This window comes from Xiphophorus maculatus, chromosome 12 (genome assembly GCF_002775205.1).
Source record: "Xiphophorus maculatus strain JP 163 A chromosome 12, X_maculatus-5.0-male, whole genome shotgun sequence".
Taxonomy (NCBI): domain Eukaryota; kingdom Metazoa; phylum Chordata; class Actinopteri; order Cyprinodontiformes; family Poeciliidae; genus Xiphophorus; species Xiphophorus maculatus.
In genome coordinates this window covers 21,903,458-21,926,037 of record NC_036454.1, presented here as the reverse complement: position 1 = coordinate 21,926,037, position 22,580 = coordinate 21,903,458, and the positions used below count along the sequence as shown (strand labels likewise).

The window sequence follows — 22,580 nt, the reverse complement described above, 5'->3', positions numbered from 1 at the left end:
TACAGCATTTCTGTGTTTAATATATTTATCTTGCCAATAAAGATGTTTATTTGTGTAAACGGTATATTTACAGCTGAAACCAGATATTTTCATAACCTGGATAAATTTCTGATTGTCTGACATCAAATGTGACAGAACTTCTCAGTTAGGATTATAAAAATTATTTAAAAATTATTTCGGTTTTCTAACTTCAAGAACCACAAGCGAGAAGATTTCTTCAAATTTACTTTCTTCACATTTAGAACCTATACATTTCCTAAAAACATTGTCAGGAGAGAGAGAGGGTTTATTAAAAATGCATCATTCATAACGAGTCAAAGTGGACATGATAACTTCGGAGGAGTTGTAGAAATACATAGCTCAGTGGAGAGAATCTGTCGACAAATATTAGTTGTGCACTACTCTTTGTTGGACTATCAAAATTTGCTTTAACTACACAAGGCGTGTGGTTTTATCGAAACAAAATGTAAAAATGTTTGAGAATACTGAATACTTTTCCACAGTACATTATTTGGAGATACAGTGATCTGAGGGGTTTGCAGTTCAAGACCCCAACTTCCACAACCTTTTGTTGTCTCTTTCTTGTCTCAACTAAAATTCTGTTACCGTAATTTTAGTTGAAGGGGAAAATATTTTTCACTAACTATTTGTCCAGGTTTTTATCGAAAGCGTACAAAGTGCTCCTTCTCCATCCACTTCACACTCAAGGGACCGCTGAAAGATGAATAGGCACGCACAGTGTTAGTAATCTGTTAAAAAGGGATAGTTAAGATTGCTTTGCTACCCGCCAGAGTCTTACATTACCTCTGAAAGTCAGGGGAGATTTAGAGTCAGACAAATTTATTGGAACTGAGGTGCTGTGACCACTGGCTGAGAAACTCAAGTGACTGATAAGACCTTCACATCACTTTATTCTAAGCCTCTGTCAAGGCATGTGCAGAGGCGAACCCAAATGCAGCCCTCAACTCCATTGCCAGACAGGTAGAGGCAAAAAAATACATTTGATTTTAATGAAAACAAAAGAATCTGCACAGGCAGTAGTTCAAGAAACATAAAAGCAGAAATGTGAAGCCAAGCATTGGAAAACAAAACTGGTTTTGACATTAGGTGAGCACACACACACACAAAAAGAAAAGACAAAAAAGAAATTAAATAAGAAAAAGGTCCAACTACACACAAAGAAAATGACTAAGGGAAACCAGTGGTGTTACAGTACAAGGCCTTATTGTTGGTATAAAGTAGAAAAGGATACATGTATTGTCTATTAACATAAGATTTACACCATGATACACAGAAATCAAAGTAATAAATTAAGTTGATGTCGCTGAATGACGCAAGGACAATGTATTGAACATACTCAATGTAATTGACTAAATAAAACTAGAATGGAGAATCCTTTGTTGATAAACATTGGCAGCATGCATTGCTCAAGTGTGACTTTGAGCAGTTCTACCTGACAAACTGTGTTTAAATCTTAAGTTTCTGGAAGTCTCTCCTCTCACTCTGATCTTTTTCATTTGGATTCAAGTCAGACTGACTGAGCCATTCTAGCGGCTTTATTTTCTTTTTCTGAAATCAACACCTTCCTTGGCTGTTTGTTTGGGATCACTGTCAGGCAAAAAAAGGAATCCCCCTTTCATCTTCTTATCAAGAAACGTGTATTAAATTTCCCCATTCATCCCTTCTTCAGTTATATAAAGTCTCCCAGTACCATACATGCTGTACTATGTATTTCTAACTGTAACCTTCACTGTTGGCATGGCGTTCTTGGATGGTTATTTCTATCCCAAACACATCTCCAAGCATTTCCCGAATGCAGCAACTAACTTTGAGCAGGTTTCATTGGGCTCTGTCTTCAGAGAAGGAGTCTTGTGCAATGAGTTTATTCTTCAAAGTCCTTTGTCAGAAATCTTGCATGAATCACTTGGCCATGACTGGATTATAGTGAAATTGTGTTTTTTGCATCTGTAGATTATGGTTCGAGCAATGTTCGTTAGAGAATTTAGGAGCCTCTCTGTAACCAAAGCTACTGGTTGGTTGTCTAGCACTAACGTTGGGAAGGCCATGAGAGCGATCTTTGATTTTACTGATCATGAGAGACTTCTTAGCCTTCATATTGGCAAACCCATCAGAGAAACCCTTTCACATTATTTGGACTGAAGGATTGCTTTCTACATATGCATATAAATCAGCTGGTGCCTTTCTGCATCTCTGTTTTCTCTTGTGTCTTCATACCAATAGCACTTCATACCAATTAATCTGCAAATTAATTAGAGGCCGCACAAGTTACAGCAAACAATGACAGCATTGCAGAAGTCCTGGTAAATAATGAAAGGTTTCAAAAGATCCTTGATGCTGCTTCTTAAAAAAATAAGTCCTCTGTCAATCATTAGTACATGATATAGAAGTGTTTTTCCTTTAGTTGACCGAAGGTTTTATCTTGCCCTATGATTCATTTAACAGAAGGATTTTATTTTTTCTTCTGCGTTCAAAAGTACAAGGTGAGCAGTGTTCAAACATCTACGTTTTCAACCAATTTGTAACAAAAAAATTCTTTTATATCACTTTTTGCTGAGAACTGAATATTAAGCAAACCAATTAATTCTTCACCTACATTTTGACACATTTCTAAAGCAGCGTTATCAAAAGAGCAATTTATGTAGTCTGTCAAACTGAATGAAGTGTATATGACCTCAAAACCCACATTTTGTTTTCTAGTTTGGTTCACAAACTGTTAAAAAAAAACTCCAGACTGTTTCTACATAGGAAATGTATTTTGAGAGGGAAAAAAACCAACTTGTCAAGCAAACGCTAAATGTCAGCCAACTCAAAGCTCTCTCCAACTGCACTCTTTGTCAGTCCCTCATTACCATTCTCCATTGCTCTTGGAACTTAAATAAGAATATTGTTTCCCTCTCTGTCTAATTATGTAATTTCTGCCTTTCTGACAGCGCTTCCTCTCTCACACAACAGCTCGTTGTGTCGCTGCTTCTATCATAAATGAGCTGATGGGACCAAATCAACACTGAAATCAAATTAAGGCCCATTGTTGGTGTGTGTGACAAGAAGGGAAGGAGGGATGGGGGAACTGGATGAGGGTAAAGGGGTGCACACCGAAGAGATAACACAAATTGGTTTGGCATGAAAGAAAATAACAGAGTCGGGAGGATATTTTTCCTAAATGTACCCAACAGAATTTCCACAGATGCATTTACTGAATGTTAATCCTTGCTTGAGTGGTTTTTTTAATTTTTATTCTGATTGCACTTTCATTTGTGTCGTATTTCTAAACTCAAATTAGTTAATATCTGTTAAGCTTGGAGTAGTTTTTTTTTTCCAGAAAGGTCACCATCAGCATCACTTTTCATGGACATTTGGTCTAGCAGATGTCCCCGGGTGATTGGACAGGCAGCCGTCACAGGACACTCTGTGATAACTTGGCCCTGCCTGCCCTGCTGTGACATGATAATAATGTGCTCATATCCTGCTGTGACTCTCCTGATCGGCTGACAGTTAAGCACAAAAAAAGGTCTGAATTCATTAGTTACAGAATGGCGCTCCTGCAGACCTGTTTAGCATTCAAATTAAGGATCCCTGCTTTTCATTTGCACTGCCAGTAAACTTAACACCTTCAAAATTTCAAACATTGGATAAGAAACAAAAATATTGCACCCACGTAAAAGCAGAGTTTGATCCATTTCACATCAAAACAGTTACCTCTAAGATTATAGTAAATACCCTATGCTGGTAAATAATGAATGAGTCAATAACACTGTATCAGTTTCTACTTCTCCCTCATTACTCACTGCGCACTCACATACTCAAATGTGCTATAACCCTGCCGTATCCCTGAGCAATTAGTTGCTCCAAAATATCAGGGGGCTAGTTATTCAGGCACGTATTTCATATTTTATTAGTTTACTCTGAGGCTTGCATGCAGACCAAGCTTTAGCAAACACAGCCTTTGCAAATTTCCCAAGCTCCTCTGCAGTCAGCAAGTAATTGGAGAGGGAGTCCCAAAGGGTCCTCTAGTATGCCGCCGAAGCCTTTGCCTCCTGACAAGTTGAAATGGCAATGGGGTTAGATATGGAGGTAGGGAGAAGTGTTTGTGTGCAAGCATTTGTGTCTGAGTGTGTGCATGCGAAAGAGGTATAAGAGTGGGAGTTGGGTAGATTAGTTTATATAAATAACTGCAGTTTCTGGACACTCGTTGGTTGGCTGGGAAGCCATCTGGTTTCCCAACCCCACTACCAGCAGCATTTCCAATGATTTCTGACGTCTTTGGGGACGTCAGAACCTGTCCTTTGGGAGATTTGTGGGGGGGACACAGCATGAACACCAATTTAAGCCCCTGCTGGTGAAAATTAGTTAATTAACTCTATCTCTCACACGGAGAGAAAGTCCCTTTGTAATGAAGTCTGCCATTCAACGCAATCCAAGCCTTTTATTCCAACGCGTTGCCAACTATCAGCTAATGAAATTAGCAGGAACAGTTGATTGCAGGACAAAAAGCTTTAGAAGCGAATCCACCATATTACATAACCTAAAAACAGTAAAAATGGTTTGAAGCTAATCTTGGAATTAGAGGCTGAACAGAAAAACACTTCACAGCTTTAAGCCATATGTCTTGTCTGCAGCTGGTACTACTGCAATAAGACTAAACATGATTGCAATGCAGATTAAAATGCATGCACTAACGAACAAATAACGAAACACAGATACACTTTTTACATAAATGTAAATGGGTATTTAATTTACAACAATTTCTCAATTAAAGTTCATCAAGTTTTCACACTGATTCTGTGTACTGACACAAAGTGGTCGTATCCCTCAGTGACGATAAAACGTAGGTGGGTTGCTCTGCAGCCCTTTAGCTAAAGGATAGAAACACATAAAACAATGAGCTTCATTATTAGAACAAAATGGAATGACAAGCTTTTGCAACAAAAAAAATAGTCTTTCAACCTACTGAAATAGAATTCAACTGCAGGTGTCCCTCTGTCTGTTCAATCTCTGCAAAGAAAATTAATGGCTGAATCTCAGTTACAATTTTTTGGGACTACAAATGTGAAACAGACAAAAATGTGAACAGACGTGCATCTCACCTTCCTGTGTGACAGGCTCAAAGTTAGCTGCATTTGGTGAGGTGTTCCTCTCTATCTTTAGATGCTTAACTGTAACAGAACAAAAAAACAAACAAAAAAAAAACAGATGGAGAACCAAATAATCAAAGGGCACAAACTATGTTCAGCGGGTGGAGGAAAATATACCAAGAATGTTTCGAATTGGTAAACTTTCCTCAGAGTTAAATTTATCGTTTATATCTTTAAAGGGTTGGTATTATGTAGAATCGAGTTTTTGGACATTTTTATCATGCTATAATGTTATTCCCTCATGAAAAACACACCTCAAGTGTTGCTTTCCTTCTTTCATGCACGTTTGAGAAGTCCTTAAATCTTCCATGGCAGCTAGTTATTTCAGGTTTCATTCAGGATTCCTAATAATCTTTGGGTGGGCTTTTTGCACTGACTGAAAGTTTTCACTCATCTTTGACAGTTTTCCGGGCTTTTGCTTTATTTATGTTGTTTTCATTGGTCTGGTCTTCATTGTGTTGTATGTTCACTAAAGTTCTCTAACAAAAACCTCTAAGGCCTTCCCAGAACAGCTGAAATTGTAACGACAATAAGTTACAAGAAGGGGACTAATTGCAAAGTATGTGTCTTATGAAGACAGAAGCTTCCGTAGGATTTAATTTAAGACAGTAAAAGTAAAGAGGGACATAAGTGCTCTTGAAGTCAGATTTTCATTGCTCATAGAATCCCAACAAAATACAATAAAGATGTTGGTACGTGCAAACCGTGAAAAGTTGAAGTGGCTTGAATACTTTTGAAATGCATTGTACGGCTACATATATATGCTTTCATTTAAAAACAGCCTAAGACAAATGCAGCTGTCAAAATATGATGTAAATAGTTTTTTTTGCCAGAAGAAGCAGTAGGCTGGGTCTCATACTGTTGTAGCTGTCCATTGTCACGGTAGAAATGTTGGTCGTTTCAGGAAAGCGAATGATGAACTCCTGCGGAAACATCCCGGTGGACATCCAAAACGTTTTATTGTTTCTAAAAGAAAACGGGAGACGAAATTTTAAGCAACAGCGAAGAATGTGGCTCATTAAGAAATGCTAATTAACTTCGTTACTATGTAGGGGTTTTGACAAAACATTAATACAGATAAATAAAGCACTCACCCGTCAGTGATGTTTTCTGGTGGGTGATTCTCGTCGCTGGATGAAGCTAGAACAACGTGTGCACCAGAAGAATCAATCATAGCTATTCACTCAAACTGCGTGAAGAAAACAACGACGGTCTCGAAAAGAATGTACGTCAACTGGTATGTTTTCTCTCTGGGTTTTATCAAGCTATAATCGTTGCCAAGCCAACCGTTCCGTCGCGCAATATATACGTCACGTGTTTCCGAACGTCACAATTTCCGACGCACGTTGCTAAATTAGCAAAAAGCTAACTCAGACTCCTCCAACGTCTCCAAATGGCGAATGGATGCGAAGAAGTGTTATTTGCCCGTGGAACTGGACAGGCAAGTTCTAAACATTTCTCAGAAACAACATTAAAACATATTAGAATTATTTTCAGGTTGCAGCAGATTTGTTTTATGTGAAGCTACCACGCTAAGCTTTGAAACTAACGTTGAGTCTAGCTAAATTGGGTAACAAAGGGGAAAAAGGAATAAATTGAAATACTGCTTACGTCTGATAGTGCCAAATCTGAAATCCTAAGTTATTTTATGTAAAGTTGTGCATATAATGAATCAATAGAAGTTTACTAAAACAATACAAGATCGTATAAGGGTCATTTTTTGGGAGTCTGGCTTGAAACATAACAAATAATTCCAAAATCTTTGATAAAATGAATGTGTACCAATGTTTTTGTCGTCTTTCAGAGTGATGATTCAGATATCTGGGATGACACCGCACTTATAAAGGCATACGATAAAGCAGTAGCATCTTTCAAGGTAAACTGGGTGCACGCTGCCTTGTGCTCATGCAAAAGCAAAGGCTTTGCTTTTGCATGAGCAAGGCAGTGATTTCGGTCTTCTCTCTTTCTGTGTCCCAGACTGCTCTAAAAGGCGAAGATGAATCACATGCGTCAAAGAAAAACCAACCAGGAAAGAAACGAAAGAACAATAAAAAGAACCAGAGCAGAAAACGTACCAATGCACCACCTGATAAAGAGGTAAAGAACTGCTTTCAGTGTCAGCTTTTAAATCTGCATGTGTAATGTAAAGCACCAACATAATTATTCTCTGTGAACATTCCTGCCCTAACCTTCTTAGTTTGTGTCAAGCGTTTGCAAAAACAACAAGACTTTGCGTTTAGATTTTATTTCTACATAAAGCCATATGTGGAAATAGTTATCTGTATATTGCTTCAGATTGATGTTTTAAACATTTGGTAACAATTAACTCAGCGCGACTAAACTCATTTTCTAATTAAATTAATTTGAATTAATTAATTGTTTAATTTTTTTATATTAATTGTTACTTTTTAAAAATGTATTTGTGACAAGGTATATTTCCATAAATAGATGCAAACAAAATTGTAATGCAATATTTTAAATCAGGGTCAAAGTTCACCACCATTTATAAATAGGTTGGCATACTTGACATAGTCTTTTCCTAATTGTTAATTTTACATCCATTTGTTTTACTGAACTACCAAATGTTTGGGCGACAATTGTTGTTGGTGAAAGTTAGTCCTTGAGAAATGTATGTATTTCTGTCTAAATGTGATATCATACACGGGTCAGTCTTCAAGGTAAATTAACACAATTTAGATAAACATATAAATCAACATCAATATAGTTGGTTCTTTAATGATAAATTCCTGATTTAAAAATAATATCAATATGAAAAAATATTATACTTAAACTGTACCTTATAAATTAATTTAAAATGCAATATTTAAAAAAAGTTTATTCTGGAGTTGCCTTGTATCTACACCATGCTGAACATAAGTTTAATGGCAAGATAATTAAAAATGATAAGAAGCATACACCTCTACATACAAAACTAGATTAAAATGTTTTCATGAATATTTTCCTCTGAAAAGGTCTTCAGCTTCAGGGCTGCAAATGGCTTTTTGGACCTTCCACAATGGCTCCTAATACGTTTGGCTAACAATTAGACAGAATATTTTCATTGAAACTCCACAAAAAAACGCCAAAATGCTAGTAATATTTTTTTGATAATTTTTTTTCTTGCTATTGGTTGGAAACAATGTATTATTATTATTATTATTAGTGTTATTTTTTTAACTAATATCAGATTCTCATAAAAGAATATGTATTCAACATTTTTGCAAAGTTTATGGTTTACTTTATTTTAAAACCTAAAAATAGAATCAAAACAGTGGTTATTCATAAATAATAACAAACTTCCTAAAACATATAACATAATAGCCACATAACTGTTTCTGAGTCTTAACAGAATGATTTATATTTAGGACTCACTCTGTCATGTATATAATGTCACAGAATGTGATGATATAAGTTAAGCCATATGTTATTATGCAAAAAATAAATAATGAAGTATATTCCATATGAAATCAATGGCAATTTATCATGTTTTATAGCACATAGTGAGTCAAGTTAGTGTTTTGTCCAAATCTGGGTCATTTAAAATTTAGACCAGTTGAAAGTAAACTCTACTAAGCTCTATTATATGCACTTTGTTTTGTGTTGCAGTGGCAGGTTGGGGACTCTTGTAGTGCTTACTGGTCAGAAGATGGCCAGCTCTATGCAGCCACCATCTCCTCCATAGACCAACAGAGGGGCACTTGTGTAGTTGTTTATACTGGTTATGGTAATAAGGAGGAGCAGAACCTTGATGACCTGCTGTTGGAGATTTCAGAGGCTGATAAAGCAGCAAATCCTAAGGTAAGCTAGTTCAAAAATTAGTTGCATGCACTCCATAATTAATATTTATAATACAGTTTACAGTTCATTATTTTTGTCTGTGCCTTGTTTGCCTTTTTTTTTTCAAATCCTCTAAAGTGTTTCTTGGAAAATTTTCTTCATCAACTTTAGAAAAAAGTCAGTATAAAAATATCTACTACTTATAGGAAAAAGTGGAAGAATCTTCTACAGAAGAGAGCGACAGGTCGTCCACACCAAACCAACACAAACAGCTTCCACACGGTAAAACTCAGAAGTCCAAAACTCACAAACACCCGCCTTCTATGTGGCCTCCCAGTTTCCCCGGGTTTCCCCCTGGACCTCCTCCAATGCACGATTTTGGACATGTAAGGAATAGCACTCATTAAAGAAGTTGCATTTTTATTTGATTCTCAACAAACCTGTTTGGTTCTAGAATGCTTTGTTTTGATTATTTTGAGGGTTTATTTATTCTTTAAGTCGGGGAGAAAGTTGTCTCTTTGCCGCATTAAGTAAAACAAAACGTAAACAGTAAATTGCTTACAATGAGGCAAATAAAACAGGATCATAAACAAAGCCCTCTCAGAGTTGACATTTATTGTGTAGAGGTATTGGATTGCAGTAAATTCAACTGGCACTTGGCTTGGTGGTTTGTCTTGCTAACACTTTCAGTTGCTTGTGATATACAGTATTTCAGAGTTAAAACTACAAGGACTGAAGTACCTGTTTCTGCACCCATTTTGTTTTAGATGAAGTTTATTTAGGTTAATGTTGGGACCTTTTTTGTCAAACCAGAGTTGTGCACCTGTCGAGTCATTTTTTAAATTTCACAGCTGTGTTTTCTTTTTGGGGGGTTTCTCACAGAGGGAAAACAGACGATCTGCTGGTCAAGGACCTGTACCTCCATCCTGGCCTCCTATGATGCCTTTTGGTCCTCCTGTAAGTTTTAAGTTCAAAAGCATGGCATCATTTTTACTAAAAAGATTTTTGTTTAAATATCAGGATTAATTTGATTTGAGAAGTACTTAAAACATAAAAATGTAAACTAAGAAGAGAATAAACCTCACCAAAGAGTAATAGAGGTATGACGCATAGAAAGAATCTTTTAAATTAACTGCTGCACAAAGATTTCATTGGTGGTAATGTTGGAAACAGCTGTACATATAGGTCAGTAGTGCTTTAAAACAATAAAGTCTGTTACATTATCTGCTGTCTGATCGCTTTCTGTTCCTCAGATGATCCCTCCACCTCCACCAATGAGTCCCGACATGGTGGATGATGAAGCTTTGGGTAGTGTGCTCATATCCTGGTACATGAGCGGATATCACACAGGATACTACCTGGTATGTGCTCATCCCTTTGTGTTCCTCTGCTATTTATAGTGCAACAGAAATATTACAAGCTAATATTTGCTGGGTACTTTGTTGGACTTTCTACTCAGGTTGAGTCACATAAACAGCTACATGTCACTTGGCAAAGTAGTTGCCTGCCAAGTGGCATTTTAAAACTATTATTGACAGTGCACAAGGACTGCTGCTTACACTCATCAAAAAAATACTTCACCATTTTTTGTCGGTTAGAAAATTCACGCCAGCTGCATCAGGTTCTGCTGATGTAAGCTTACAGCAGGAGAGCCTGATCATCCTTGTTGAACAAGTTCTGTAATGTCAAAGCTCCTGATAAAACAATCTACAGTTGAAATTCATCTGCTTTTTTTGTCTTCAGCTCAGTCTTTCCGACGTGTGCTCAAAGGTACCAATTGACATGTATCTATTGATGTGACATAGCATGGGGCTACCAAAGTGTCTCCCCCTTCATTAAAAGAAAAGTTCTGGCACACTTCAAATTTCAACACCATTACTGTCTGTGTATTTCAAGACCTCATATTTCCAAGTAGCTGACTTACCATTTCTTGTAAGTAGGGGGAAAAAATGATACGCCTTCTTTCTGTCAGCCTACTGACAGTTTGCAGCACTATCTGTGTAAGGATGTGGACTCCGTTAGTCTGTACAGGTGGATACAATTCTTGTCATTGTGGCACTTTTTATGGTAACTTGTCTATTCATAGGAGTAGACTCAATTAATAACTAATAATATTAAACCCAGATCCCTAACAATAATAATAATAAAATAATAATCTGGTATTCCAATGAAAGTATGATCTTTTTTTGTATAGATTTTGTTATACTTCTATACATTAAGGTGGTAGTGTAAACTCTCCATTGCTTTTAAACAGAACTGCATAATATCCAATTAGTCTTTAATGTCTCAAAAAAGCTTGAACAACTTAACTTTTTTCTTTCTTGAAAACAGGGTTTGAAACAAGGACGGAAAGAAGCAAACAAGTGGACAAAGCTGCACCACAAATGAACCATCTCCAGTGTAGTTTGACTGACCGCGGGCCTCCGATGGACCGTGAAACAAAAGTCTGAGTTATATTGTGTCCTTCTCAAGAAGTCTTTGAAGATAATGTTTTGTATTCTTTGTAAATAGATAAAATAAAGATTGTGAAAGTATACAGATGTTGGCTTGGTGTTTTGCTTTGTGACTCCATAAAAGAGAAAACATTGAAGGCCATGCGTAGTGAAGTTTATAGCTGACCAAGCTTCAAACTCCTTTAAGAGTTTAAGGTGGTGTAAACTCTTCATAACGTCTCAAGCTTTACTATGTTTGTTTTATATTTCTTATATCATGTTTAGAGGTTAACAAAGCTACGGGTGCACCTTGTTAAATTAAAACAATCAAACTTTTATATAGATTTATTACACACAGATTGAAGCTTTACAATGTTTTGTAAAAATATCACAATGTCCGTGTGTGCAATGTTTATATCCCAAAGGACTGTTTGGAGAACAATAATTGTCAAAATATTCAAAGTGTTATGAGCTTGCATTTTCAATATAGTAGCAGCCAGTTAGACAGTCTCACAACAGCAGATGCTCACACCATACAAATGACCTTGACCAAAATGCTAAGTGTAGGAAGAACAGATGAGAAAGAGGAAAGAAGAAAATAAGCATATCTGCTTTTATCCCTGTTGCTTGTGTATTTTTTTCTTCTTTTTCCTTCCAGTCGACTTTCTGATGGTTGGTTGAAGATTGGACAGCTAGCGTCTTAAGCAGTGAGTTGTTTATGGCTTACCGTATTAGCAGAAAGTGTCAGTGACTTTTTGCTGGACAACTGTCTCATCAACAGTTTCCCCCATGATTAGCAAAATCCTAACAAAGGATCAGATGTAATATTCACATTTTCTGGACAACATAATTTTCAGTCTGTGCCAGAAGCCAGTTTTTAAATAAACAGAAAATAAATGACTGAAAGGTATCACGCTGTGTGGAATGAAGCTATTTTATAAGTAAATTCTTATGACGTTTACGTATTTTTCAATCACACTTTTTCCTTACCTCTATTAATGTACTTTTGGAAATAATGACACCCTCAAGCTCTCTTGAGAATCCTCCTGTGAGCCTGGTGCACTTTTCCCACAGAGATAATCTCCCTCTCTCTACATGGCAGTAACAAAGCTTAACCAAACTGGAAGGTCCAAGTCAGCGCACTACTTTTAAGTCTTTTGAGCAATACTTTACTTGAGCTAACGACTGAACCCTGGTTGAGGCATGTAAATTGATCCTTTCTGGCTATACTTGTGACTTTTTTTGTAATATATTTCAGTAATTGAAATACTTACTCAGTACAATAAATGCAGTCCACTTTTGCTAAGCTTTTCCAGGAGGTGCGATAGCTGCAAGTCTGTGACTCAATGGAATCTGCTGAGTTTTCTTAGAATAATTTTTCACAAATCTCAATAGTAAATTAAACTTGACTGCTTCATAGTGAGGATCAAGCTGGAGTTTATGTAATTGACTCTGAATCTATCCGGTTTCATTGAATTAACTTTTGTAATTGACTCTTGGTGCCTTGACATTGAATATTTGTTGTGAATTGGTGCTGTATAAATAGACAAAGTAGAAAACTAACGTATAATCTCGCCAAATGTTGTGTGCAGGTGATGTGAACTCAAGCTGCCAAAATCCAAAATGTGGAGAAACCGTGACGGTAAATGTGTGAATCTAGAGCCGAGAAAAGGTAAGTTTAGTTGACAACATTTACATCAATCAGAAACTCAAGGATATTTGGTTGCAATTGCAAATATTGTCCAGCAGAAGTCAGACTAGTGTAATGAACTGCAATTGTTGGAACATGCTTTATGAATAGATAAGGTTGATGTTTCAACTTGTGCAAACTGGAAGCCACACACTAAACAGAACACTTGTCTGTGAGTGTGTGTAAATACGCACCTCATTTCTCTTTGGCGTGCCGCTCTAATTTGTGATTGCAAGCCAGACTCGACTACAGTTTTATTTCCTCTGATGTTTCCCGCACAGTCAAATTCAGGGAATCGTTCCAGTTTACGCCTTGCATCAGAGCATCTCCTGTTTTTCCCCGGAGGTGTCCCCTCATCTCCCAGCCTCATATAGCAACACATCCATCATAATGTTTTTCAGCTCACATCAAATGGGTCTGTGCCCTTTGGGCGTTAGTAAGCAGTGCTTTAGCTACAGTTGTGGTATACCAGCCAGCTTTGTGGATTAAAAAAGAAGGATTCCTAAAATCACTGGGATTTGAAAGACATTTAGTCTTGATGCCATTTACACCTGATAGATTTACCGTCTTGGACATTTTTTAAGGAGAATTTGTTTCCCTTTAACTTGTGGTGCTGAGTTTAAGAAATGAAATTCACAAGTCTTAATATGTTGGGATACTTATTTTGTTCTTCTTTTGAATTTGGACCATTTGAGCTTTAGTAACACAAGAACAGAGAAGAAAGTAGTGAAAAGGCTGCATATACTTTGTGCATGTTTATATTTAGAATCCAGAAGACCACATGTAATTACAGTGGGAACAGAAACACTCGCTTTGCTCTGCTTGAAATGCTTTCATTCCCTGAAAGAAAGGCCTTGCAGATTTCCCATATTTCCCACACACGTAATTTGCTGCCCACTTACACCCGCTGCTCTGGCTCAGAACAGGCGGGCAGTGGCTCATGTCATGTATGAGTTTGTGTGTTTACAAGAAAGAAACATAATGAGTCTTTGTGTTTGGATGTAACAGCATGATTGTCTTTATTTTTTTACCCATGTGATCTTCCTCCAGCTGCTCCAAAGCCATTGCTTTCTGGGTGAAAAGCGGCCCCTTTGTTTGTATACAGACTGCAGACTGCAGTCTGCGCTTTATAGCCCACTGTGATTTCCCATATTTATGACCATATTTGCTTCTTGCTGAAGCCCACTCTTGTTTTTGCTGTTTTGTGCAGAAACCAGAGAAGAAAGAAGGATGCCAACAAGAAAAAAAAAAAGTAGTTTGTGGTATTTACAACTTGAATATGCACCGTACACGAAGAGTGATACGCCAGAGTTATCTTTTCCCCACAGACGGGGTTCAAATCTGCCACAGCAAAAGCCTACACATAAACCGATTGCTTGCCTGACTCTGCAGCAAACTAAGCTGCCCAAAGGGCCCAGGAGAAGCCCAGAGAGGAGTTAAAAGGGGGTCCGACCTTGCTCGGGAAGGCATCGCTCCCCTTCTGTGACTGTCAACCCCCTACTGACCAATGAGGCATGAAGCGTGTAAACATAATCTGCATTTTGCATAGTCCCTTCTAGGAAACATACAGACATCCAAGTAAGATCACACCGCTGCATGGGCTTCAAGGCCTTCAGCTATTTACTCAAGCTTCAAACATTCAAGCAAAATTGTGCGTTTGCATAAACAAAACTTTGGGGGTTATTAAGCTAAGTAAGTTTATTTTATGGCGCTATTTACACACAGAATAATTTTGGCTACTGTATACGGAAGAAATAAATAGAAGATAAAAATTTTATTCAAATTATTCAAAAATTAAGCACCATATAAAATACAATAAGTTGATAATGTAATCTTTGAAAGCAGGATCAAAACACTAATGTTTTCAGTCGGTGTCTTAACACAGTTACTCCCTTTGGATTTCTTCTCATTTGGCTTTTTGACACACATTTTAAATAATTTAATGCCAAAGGCGACTTGAGTTAAAACACTAAAAGCAAGAACATTCTATGATAATTTCACTAATGTTAGCACAAACCAAACTTTATGGTCTATCTCACCTCTTGTTAAATTAATGTTAGCCACATTTATTTATTTATTTATTTATTTATTTTTTGCTTCACCACACCTACGCCTGGTTACTGCTGACTTCAAATATCCCTTAGCTGGAAGCTGTCTGAAAACATGTCATAGACTAAAGTAATTCAAAAAGCAACATACCATGATAAAAAAATTTAAGAATATTTGAGAAACAAATTTGCTGAACTCAACCAGTTTGGAAAGGTTTCCAGAACCAGTGCTAATGCTTTTGGGACTCCACAAAAACACAATCCACAAATGGAGTAAAGATGGAGCAGTGGTGAGGAGTTACTGGCCAAACAATGTTACTCCAGGACTTCATCAATGACTCAGCTCAACAGAAACAAGATCAAAATCTAAAGCACTTGTTAGTATCACATAGTTTAGCTAAAAAGAATATAAAGGTATTATATAAAAAGCCCCAATATCACAGCCTTGAGGAGCCCCACATATGATTTTGATTTGCCATATATTTAATTGCCAAATTGTTCAAAATAGTCCCAGTATGTCAATTAGGGTCTGAACCAATCTGACTACATCTTCTTTCTATCGATTTGAAAGTCATGATCAACTGTGTTAAGTAAGGTTATGCAAACCTTTTTGCTTTATTTCCAAAGAGGCAGAATGCTAAATTTTCACAGAAAATTGCATGGTGTCAAACAGAAAATACAGTTTGTTGATAAAAAAAAACACACATTTACACCAGTGAGCAGTTGAAGTATGTTTGTGCTAAGTTGGAAATGTTTGGTGGGAATATTTCTAAGCACAGTGGGCTGACTTAAGGAGCTTTGGAGCTGCTGCACTTAATATTTTTGTCAGTTGCAGATAAGATAAAATGTTTGAGTTGCTAATACTTGATAACATTAAGCAGACTGCTGTATCAAGTCTGTCTGCTATTCATGCAAAAATTAAAATATCATTTTGCATTTCTTCTTTTCGTTTAGTTTGGCTATGCGCATGTCGAAGCATCTACTTTGTAGAGGAGGAGAAGACAAGAGTGAACATCTTTCAGCTCACCGCTTTCAGGTCAGAATGCCTGAGGCTTTGTTATTTCTGTCTTGCGGGAATCTCCAATTTTTCTTTCTAGAGCTGCATGGACAGGTGCAGCTGTTGAAAGCATAAAATAGATATTAGAGACTCTAGTGGTGAGACGTTGCAATCTCAAAACAGAATGTTTCAGGGTATGAAAGAAGAGAAGTACATTGGGAAGAGTTTTTTTCAAGACATACAAGGCAATACAAAGCACATTCCTGAGGATAAGATTATTTCTCTGAGGATATGTTGGATGCGAGCCACAGTATCTGAAAAGATCAGTGCCTCCTTTATGGACTTTGCATCACTATTGCATTGACACCCTCTGCAACAGAAACTGATCTTTGTCACTCTCTATGTGGCTTGACCTCTGGGTCAGTGAGAATGATCTGTGATCACCGGCTGAACTTTCAAAATTCCAGACACAGCGGGTCCAGAAATGTTCCAGCGCCTCCACTAGTTATGATTCACATTACTACTGGATGTCCATGCTCCGCTGCAGATGCTCATAAATAAAAATGTTGTACCATCAGAGTAAAGCCTATGCCGCCAGGTTTACAACCCCTTAAACAGGATGCATTATTGGTACAGAGGAAATTGGAATTCTCAGAGGCTAAGAGGGAGCAAAAAAATAATAATTACACTATAGGAAAGGCTAAAGATGGTTTAGGCTCCTTCATCCTTGCACATTTATACATGTTTATATATCTGGCGCATACACTACCTTGCAAAAGTATTCACACCCTTGGAATAGTTTCACATTATTTAAACCTTAATTCATTTTTTTATTTTATGTAATGTAGCACAAAGTAGTGTATAATTATGTAGTAGAAGTAAATAGAAATTAGTTTTCAACTAATTTACAAACTCAGATGTGAAACATGTGGCATATTCCTCAAGAATTATGCTTGTCTACAACCAAAAAACTCAATAAAATACTTTGCAACTATTGACTATAAAATGTCAAAATGTAGAAACGTTGAAGGGTATGAAAAATTTGTAAAGCCACTTTTTTTTGCACCATTTTGAATCACCCAGTAATAAAATCTTGTAGCCTGTTTGTTTAGCATGTGAGAGCTTTGGAAAACAGAATGTTTGCCCTTGTTAGCTTTATATAGCATTTTACCAGAGCCTTCTTGGTCACATTCTTTGCTTCACAACAGTAAACAATCCTAATGGCAAAGCTGGATGGCAGGCAGTGTAGTTTACTAAGTGGAGTGTCATTTGGTATTGTCTTGCAGGAATGAACAACCCTCATATTGCTAAAGATGTCTCGAAAGCAGCGTGTCACTCCAACGCTTGAATGAATTGTTGATGTCTTCACACAAGTGCATATTATCTATGTACTGTGGACAAATGCAAGACCATTAGGGACAATGCTTTTTTAAATACACTGACAACAAATCTAATTGTACTTTATCTCTTCAGTCCAGTAAACATTATTTCCATTAGTTCAGACATTAGCGTAGCATTTTGGGATTCATATTGTTCATGCTTTATCCTATGTTATGTAGTTGTTTATATGCAACGGTTGATTCTTTGCGAATAATCAAATTGGCTTTTCACGTTAATGATGGGCTTTCTAAATGGAAGACAGCCACAGTTATTAATTACCGAGCGCAGCCTCTAAACTTTTTTCCAACTTTGTAATTTGAAGAAAAAATAATAATTTAAAATTATACAGGACAATATCATATCTAAGGTCTTTATGTATTTTTCCAAACAGTCTTTTGGATTTTGGACCTATGGTTTGTTTTGCAAGTCATGTTTATGGACTGTGGGAGAAGCCAAAATACCCGGAAAAAACCCACTACGCCATCGTGCAGCGATACACAGTTTAGAAATTATTTCACATGTGAAACTTTGAAAAGTGTGCCATGCATATGTACTTAGCTCTGTACCGGTCAGTACTTTGTAAAACCACCTTTAACTGCATCACAGCTGCAGGTTTTTTTTGGAGTATGCCACTTTCAACATTGCACATCTAAAGATTGACATGTTCTTTACAGAACAGACAAAATTCAGTTAATTATATGTACAGTATAGCAATTTCAAAGTAATACAATACATGCTCATTTAAATTTAAGCTTGGACATTGAGAAGCCAAAATACCTGGAAAAAAATGTAAATGTCAATTTATATTGACTTTATTTACACATTATTGACTTCTGAAGAGAGTTGGTAAGCATTGTGTTTTATTCAGGGATATTGGAGTAAATAGAACTGAATACAAATATTCTCCACTCTTTTCATGTGTTTAATTGTAATGTTTGGATGCATATACTTGTACCCACCTTACAACTATAGCTACTTCATATCAGTCTCATACAAAGTAAATGTCAAAATGTGACAACTTCAAAAGTGCCAGTACTTATGTGAGACACTGTGGATAGATATTTGATCCATGATATCAGTGTGTAAACCCACTTAAGCCACTGTATGGAGTTTACAGCTCTTCCTGCTGAGCGAGTTGCATCAATACTCCTACAAAAGGGCAAATTGCGGTTGTAAATTGCTGCCATTGAACGCCAGCAGAGGTCTCCGGATGCGGGACAGCGCAAAGTTAGGTCTCAGCTGCGCACCACATGGGGTGTTACCGTGTCAATATGCTGGACGCACATACAGGGGAGTGTTAGGGGAAATAAGTACCAGCTCTTCCTCGTTCAGCGGCTGGATTTGTCTTGGTTCGGACTGGGGCTCCCGCGTCTCAAGAGACTACAGCAGAGGGCTATAACACTGGATTTATTCCGCTCCTAAATCGCCTGGGACTTTTTCGCCGGCGGGATAGTTTCCTTCTCCAACACCTTGATCTGCGCTGATCTGTTTAGAAGATTTTTTTATTTTTTTTTTTATGAATCGCCCCCCTCCGCTCCCCCACTTTTTTTTGCGCTCCGTGAAGCTCAACCTGGACGAGACTAGTCTGTTTGAGAGAAGTTGTCAGGAAAAAGTAAAGAGACGATGTTTTGCCGAAATCAAACGACCAGAGCCACCGTTGCCCGGGGCTCCGCTCTGGAGATGGAGATACGGCGAGGGAAGTTCAGAAAGAGCGATTTCCTGCACACATCATCACAGGTAGAACTTATTTAAACATTTTTTTTCTCACACACATCAGACGGTGACTCCGTTTACAGCTTTTTCTGATCTCTCTCGTTCTTTAAAGTAACTTAATAAACACAGTGCAGGTGTAGGTCTCAGAGTTCATCAGTGTCCACTTCTCGGTCTGTTTTTCAACACTTTTCTCATTAAGGTTGTGCTCTTTCCAATTATGCTTTTTTATATATATATATATGAAGCAGTTATCTCTCTGCTTGTTCAAATATTCGTGATCCCGCTTAAAGTTGCAAGAAAATAAACTTGAATATAATAGAAATGTTAGTTTATTTCATTATGTAATTTAAAAAGTTTAACTCTCATCATAAGTCATTGCACAAACAGTGCTATATTTCAAGCTTTTAACTTTTGTAAACCTTTATAAATGTGGCCAGTAATGACTGAAAATACAAAATTGTGGGAAAATTAGAGCATTACATATGCCCAATAAAAATTAAAATGAGTGTTATGCTGTGTTCATGTTATGGTCTCAGTCATGGTGAAGTATCAAGTAATGCTGATTTGATAGAAAGTAGCACAGCATCTCCTTCAGGAGTTAATCACAAAATTTATTTTTTAAAGAAGCATAATAATGGAAAGTAGAGTGGAAGGAAAACTTTGATTACAAAGACGGACAAAGCAACTGGGATAACTACAGCCCGGAGAGAAATGTGATGTTTGTTCAAGAGTTTCGGGGTAAAACTCACAGGTTGCAAGGTCTGGAGCATTCACAGATGTATCCAGGATATGGGCTGCATCTATCGGATTCCTTAGTCCAATGCACTCCCGAATTATAAATGAACTGGACTATTGCTCAGTGGTCCAAACTCCTTTTTTAGACAAAAGTACATTTGCAAGTCTTTTAGAAATCTTGGTCCCACAGTCCTAAGGAATAGTGAAAATGCACAGGCTTTTAGTTGCTTGAGCTCTTGTGTGAGGTCATTGCTTCATGCAAAAAAACATACAAAAGGAACCCTGAGTCCAAATATCACAGTTGGACATACTTTTGGAAATACTTGTCAGTAGGATAAAATTTCCTAAAATCTTATGAAATATGTCAATTTCCGTAGAAGCTGTAGGTACTGTACTTCTTTTTCCACAGGAGTAATAAAAAATCCAGGCATGAAGATTGCTTCTCCATATATTTGTGAAAGAATGGGACTTTATCAGAAGCTCACTGGGTTATTAAATCATCGTACAGTGTTGGGGTGGTTCCTGTCTAAAAAGATCATTTGTGAAATTCTCTCACTGTTAAACATTTTATAGTCAACTGTTGCTGGTATCACAGGAAAGTGGAAGCAATTGGTTAAAATACAGCAATTTAATCACAAATCATGTAAAATCACAGACAGGGCCGGATTTAGGAGGGCGTGGGCCCCTGGGCTTGAGCCAAGGTGCGGACCCTGCTTAATCATCATTATACAGTTGCATATATGTATATATATCTATATATATATAATAAACTTCCCAAAGGGAAGGAAATTAGGGATATATATATATATAGATATATATATATATCTATATATATATACCTGTTCTGTCAACATTGATATGTATATATATATATATATATATATATATATATATATATATATATATCTCCCTAATTTCCTTCCCTTTGGGTGGTCGGCGCTTGGCCGTAACTTACTTGTGGAACCGATCCTATCAACAAACCTTATCTATCTACAAGGTCACAAAAATCAGCCACTGTCCACCATGAGAGAGGGCTGATGGACAGTCCCAACCACCAGGTCTTCTCTCCATGCAAGGTTTACAATTGTCACTCCATGATTGGCAAATTTTTTGCTACACACACACAAACACAAAAACAAATTTCAGCAAGTCAGATTTTTAAAGATTGGTGATCGGCCAGAAAATTGCTACCGGTGCACCTTTAATGAATGTAAAGATCATTACTACAAACAAAATATACTTAGTAGTTATTAAAGAAATACTTGAACATCTTGATTATGTCTATTCAACAGAGCTTTCCTAAGGAAGAAAAATGTTACAATGTTCTCTATCTTGACTGCCCAGCCTTTCAAACATCAGTACTTAACCTTACAAATGCCCTCTTCAAAATGGCTATATTCTCACAAACACACTCCTAACCATTGTGGACAGCCCTCCCAGAAGAGTTAAAGCTGTTAAAGAGTGGACCAATTTTTCCAAAAGCAAGCATCTCTGTAGATTTAGAAACAGCATTCATCCTATTTATACCTTTCATATGGCTATCCTTGGATGAAAAGTGCTACTTTTACACCATGATTTCCTTATTCCTTTCTGCAAAACTACTATGTCGGCATCTGCTTCATGTTAGTTGCCGTTTGATAGTGAGCCAGAAAGGACTTCCAGTCTAACCTCTAATTATTTTTACTCACAGTCCAATTTAAATCCCATTTGGGTGGATAGCCCCCTTCCCTCGGGAACCCCTTCCTTTTACGTTCTCTTACAATCTCGTAATTGTAATTCTGAGGTTGCCTCTTTAGACTACAGCTACTGTTGTCTCTTGTTTGAGGAGCTGTTGTGAAACTTGGGGGAAGTTTTTTCCAGCACTGGGTTATGTGTGGAAGAATGGGGAACCAAAGAGAGAACAGACTCAGCTGTAAGAGGAGACTTGAGGAATGTTGAAGGTGCAACAGAGCAGTGGCAGAGATCGATTCATTCTCTCTCTTTGGATGTGTCTTGTTTTGTTGTTTCATGAAGCTTTTGTCTGTGCTAGCAGACATGTACACCTTTAGGTTATGTTGGTTAGGATTCACGTCACAGGAAAACGCAGTTAACCTCTGGGAGGTCAGGCACACTTTATGATCTATTGATCTGCTGTCAGAATAGTCCGATCTGTTTGTTTTGAGCTCGATTCTGTGAAACAAGTCCATCCATGAAGTGAAGTGTGACATTGTCAGAGTTTAAAGTCAATTGAATGTGTTTAAATCTGAGTGATCAGGGAATAAATATATCAGCTGCTTTATTTTTAGTTGATGTCGGCTGGTTGTTTTCTAGGAGCTTATCATTTATCTATGAGAAATAAAACAGCAGTGCATGGGTTATTTAGGGCAATGTCAAAATTTATTACACTTGGAGAAGAACTGACTGCACATTGAGATGTAAATAACCTTTAGTTCTCGCTTTGTTTATAGTCACACTGTATTTGACTTACTACAAAATCATCTCTCTATTAGTTATTCATGAGGCTGAAGGCTTCCCGTCCTTTTACAACAATCATGTTTCCTTAACTCTGTAAAGTGTTCTCTGCTGGCTCTCATATAAGATTAATTTGTGTTTCAGACTTTGTTGCCAATGCTAATGATTCTCTTTCAGAGGCTGGGAGTTTCCTCTTTGCTCTGT

At 37.2% G+C, this 22,580-nt stretch overlaps 3 protein-coding genes across 4 annotated transcripts in view; 2 read left to right on the top strand and 1 right to left on the bottom strand.

Moving 5' to 3' along the window:
* Positions 1-4,724: 4,724 nt before the first annotated feature.
* On the bottom strand, positions 4,725-6,454 carry hspb11 (heat shock protein family B (small) member 11). The gene is made up of 5 exons (XM_023343868.1): positions 6,248-6,454; positions 6,013-6,119; positions 5,106-5,174; positions 4,970-5,013; positions 4,725-4,874 (listed from the first exon to the last, which is right to left on the bottom strand). The coding sequence occupies exons 1-5, from the start codon at positions 6,325-6,327 to the stop codon at positions 4,782-4,784; spliced, it is 393 nt and encodes a 130-aa protein (XP_023199636.1). The 5' UTR covers positions 6,328-6,454; the 3' UTR covers positions 4,725-4,781.
* An 18-nt stretch (positions 6,455-6,472) lies between these two features.
* Positions 6,473-11,468, top strand: LOC102216861 (survival motor neuron protein 1-like). The gene is made up of 8 exons (XM_005808506.3): positions 6,473-6,594; positions 6,958-7,029; positions 7,131-7,250; positions 8,760-8,951; positions 9,137-9,316; positions 9,813-9,887; positions 10,184-10,291; positions 11,262-11,468. The coding sequence occupies exons 1-8, from the start codon at positions 6,547-6,549 to the stop codon at positions 11,316-11,318; spliced, it is 852 nt and encodes a 283-aa protein (XP_005808563.1). The 5' UTR covers positions 6,473-6,546; the 3' UTR covers positions 11,319-11,468.
* A 7,289-nt stretch (positions 11,469-18,757) lies between these two features.
* rtkn (rhotekin) overlaps positions 18,758-22,580 on the top strand; it is a 71,360-nt gene continuing 67,537 nt past the window's right edge. For both annotated transcript variants that reach the window (XM_023343447.1, XM_023343450.1), the window contains exon 1: positions 18,758-19,214. In XM_023343447.1, the coding sequence (XP_023199215.1) occupies positions 19,101-19,214 (114 nt within the window). In that variant the 5' untranslated portion in view covers positions 18,758-19,100. The remainder of the gene's footprint in view (positions 19,215-22,580) is intronic.

Coding starts and splice junctions, on each gene's coding strand:
- LOC102216861 (XM_005808506.3), top strand. CDS start 6,547: ATGGCGAATGGATGCGAAGAAGTGTTATTTGCCCGTGGAACTGGACAG. Junction 7,251..8,759: donor ATGCACCACCTGATAAAGAG/GTAAAGAACTGC, acceptor TTTGTGTTGCAG/TGGCAGGTTGGGGACTCTTG. Junction 9,317..9,812: donor CAATGCACGATTTTGGACAT/GTAAGGAATAGC, acceptor GGTTTCTCACAG/AGGGAAAACAGACGATCTGC.
- hspb11 (XM_023343868.1), bottom strand. CDS start 6,327: ATGATTGATTCTTCTGGTGCACACGTTGTTCTAGCTTCATCCAGCGAC. Junction 5,175..6,012: donor GACAATGGACAGCTACAACA/GTATGAGACCCA, acceptor GTTCTGTTACAG/TTAAGCATCTAAAGATAGAG. Junction 4,875..4,969: donor TGCAGTTGAATTCTATTTCA/GTAGGTTGAAAG, acceptor TCTATCCTTTAG/CTAAAGGGCTGCAGAGCAAC.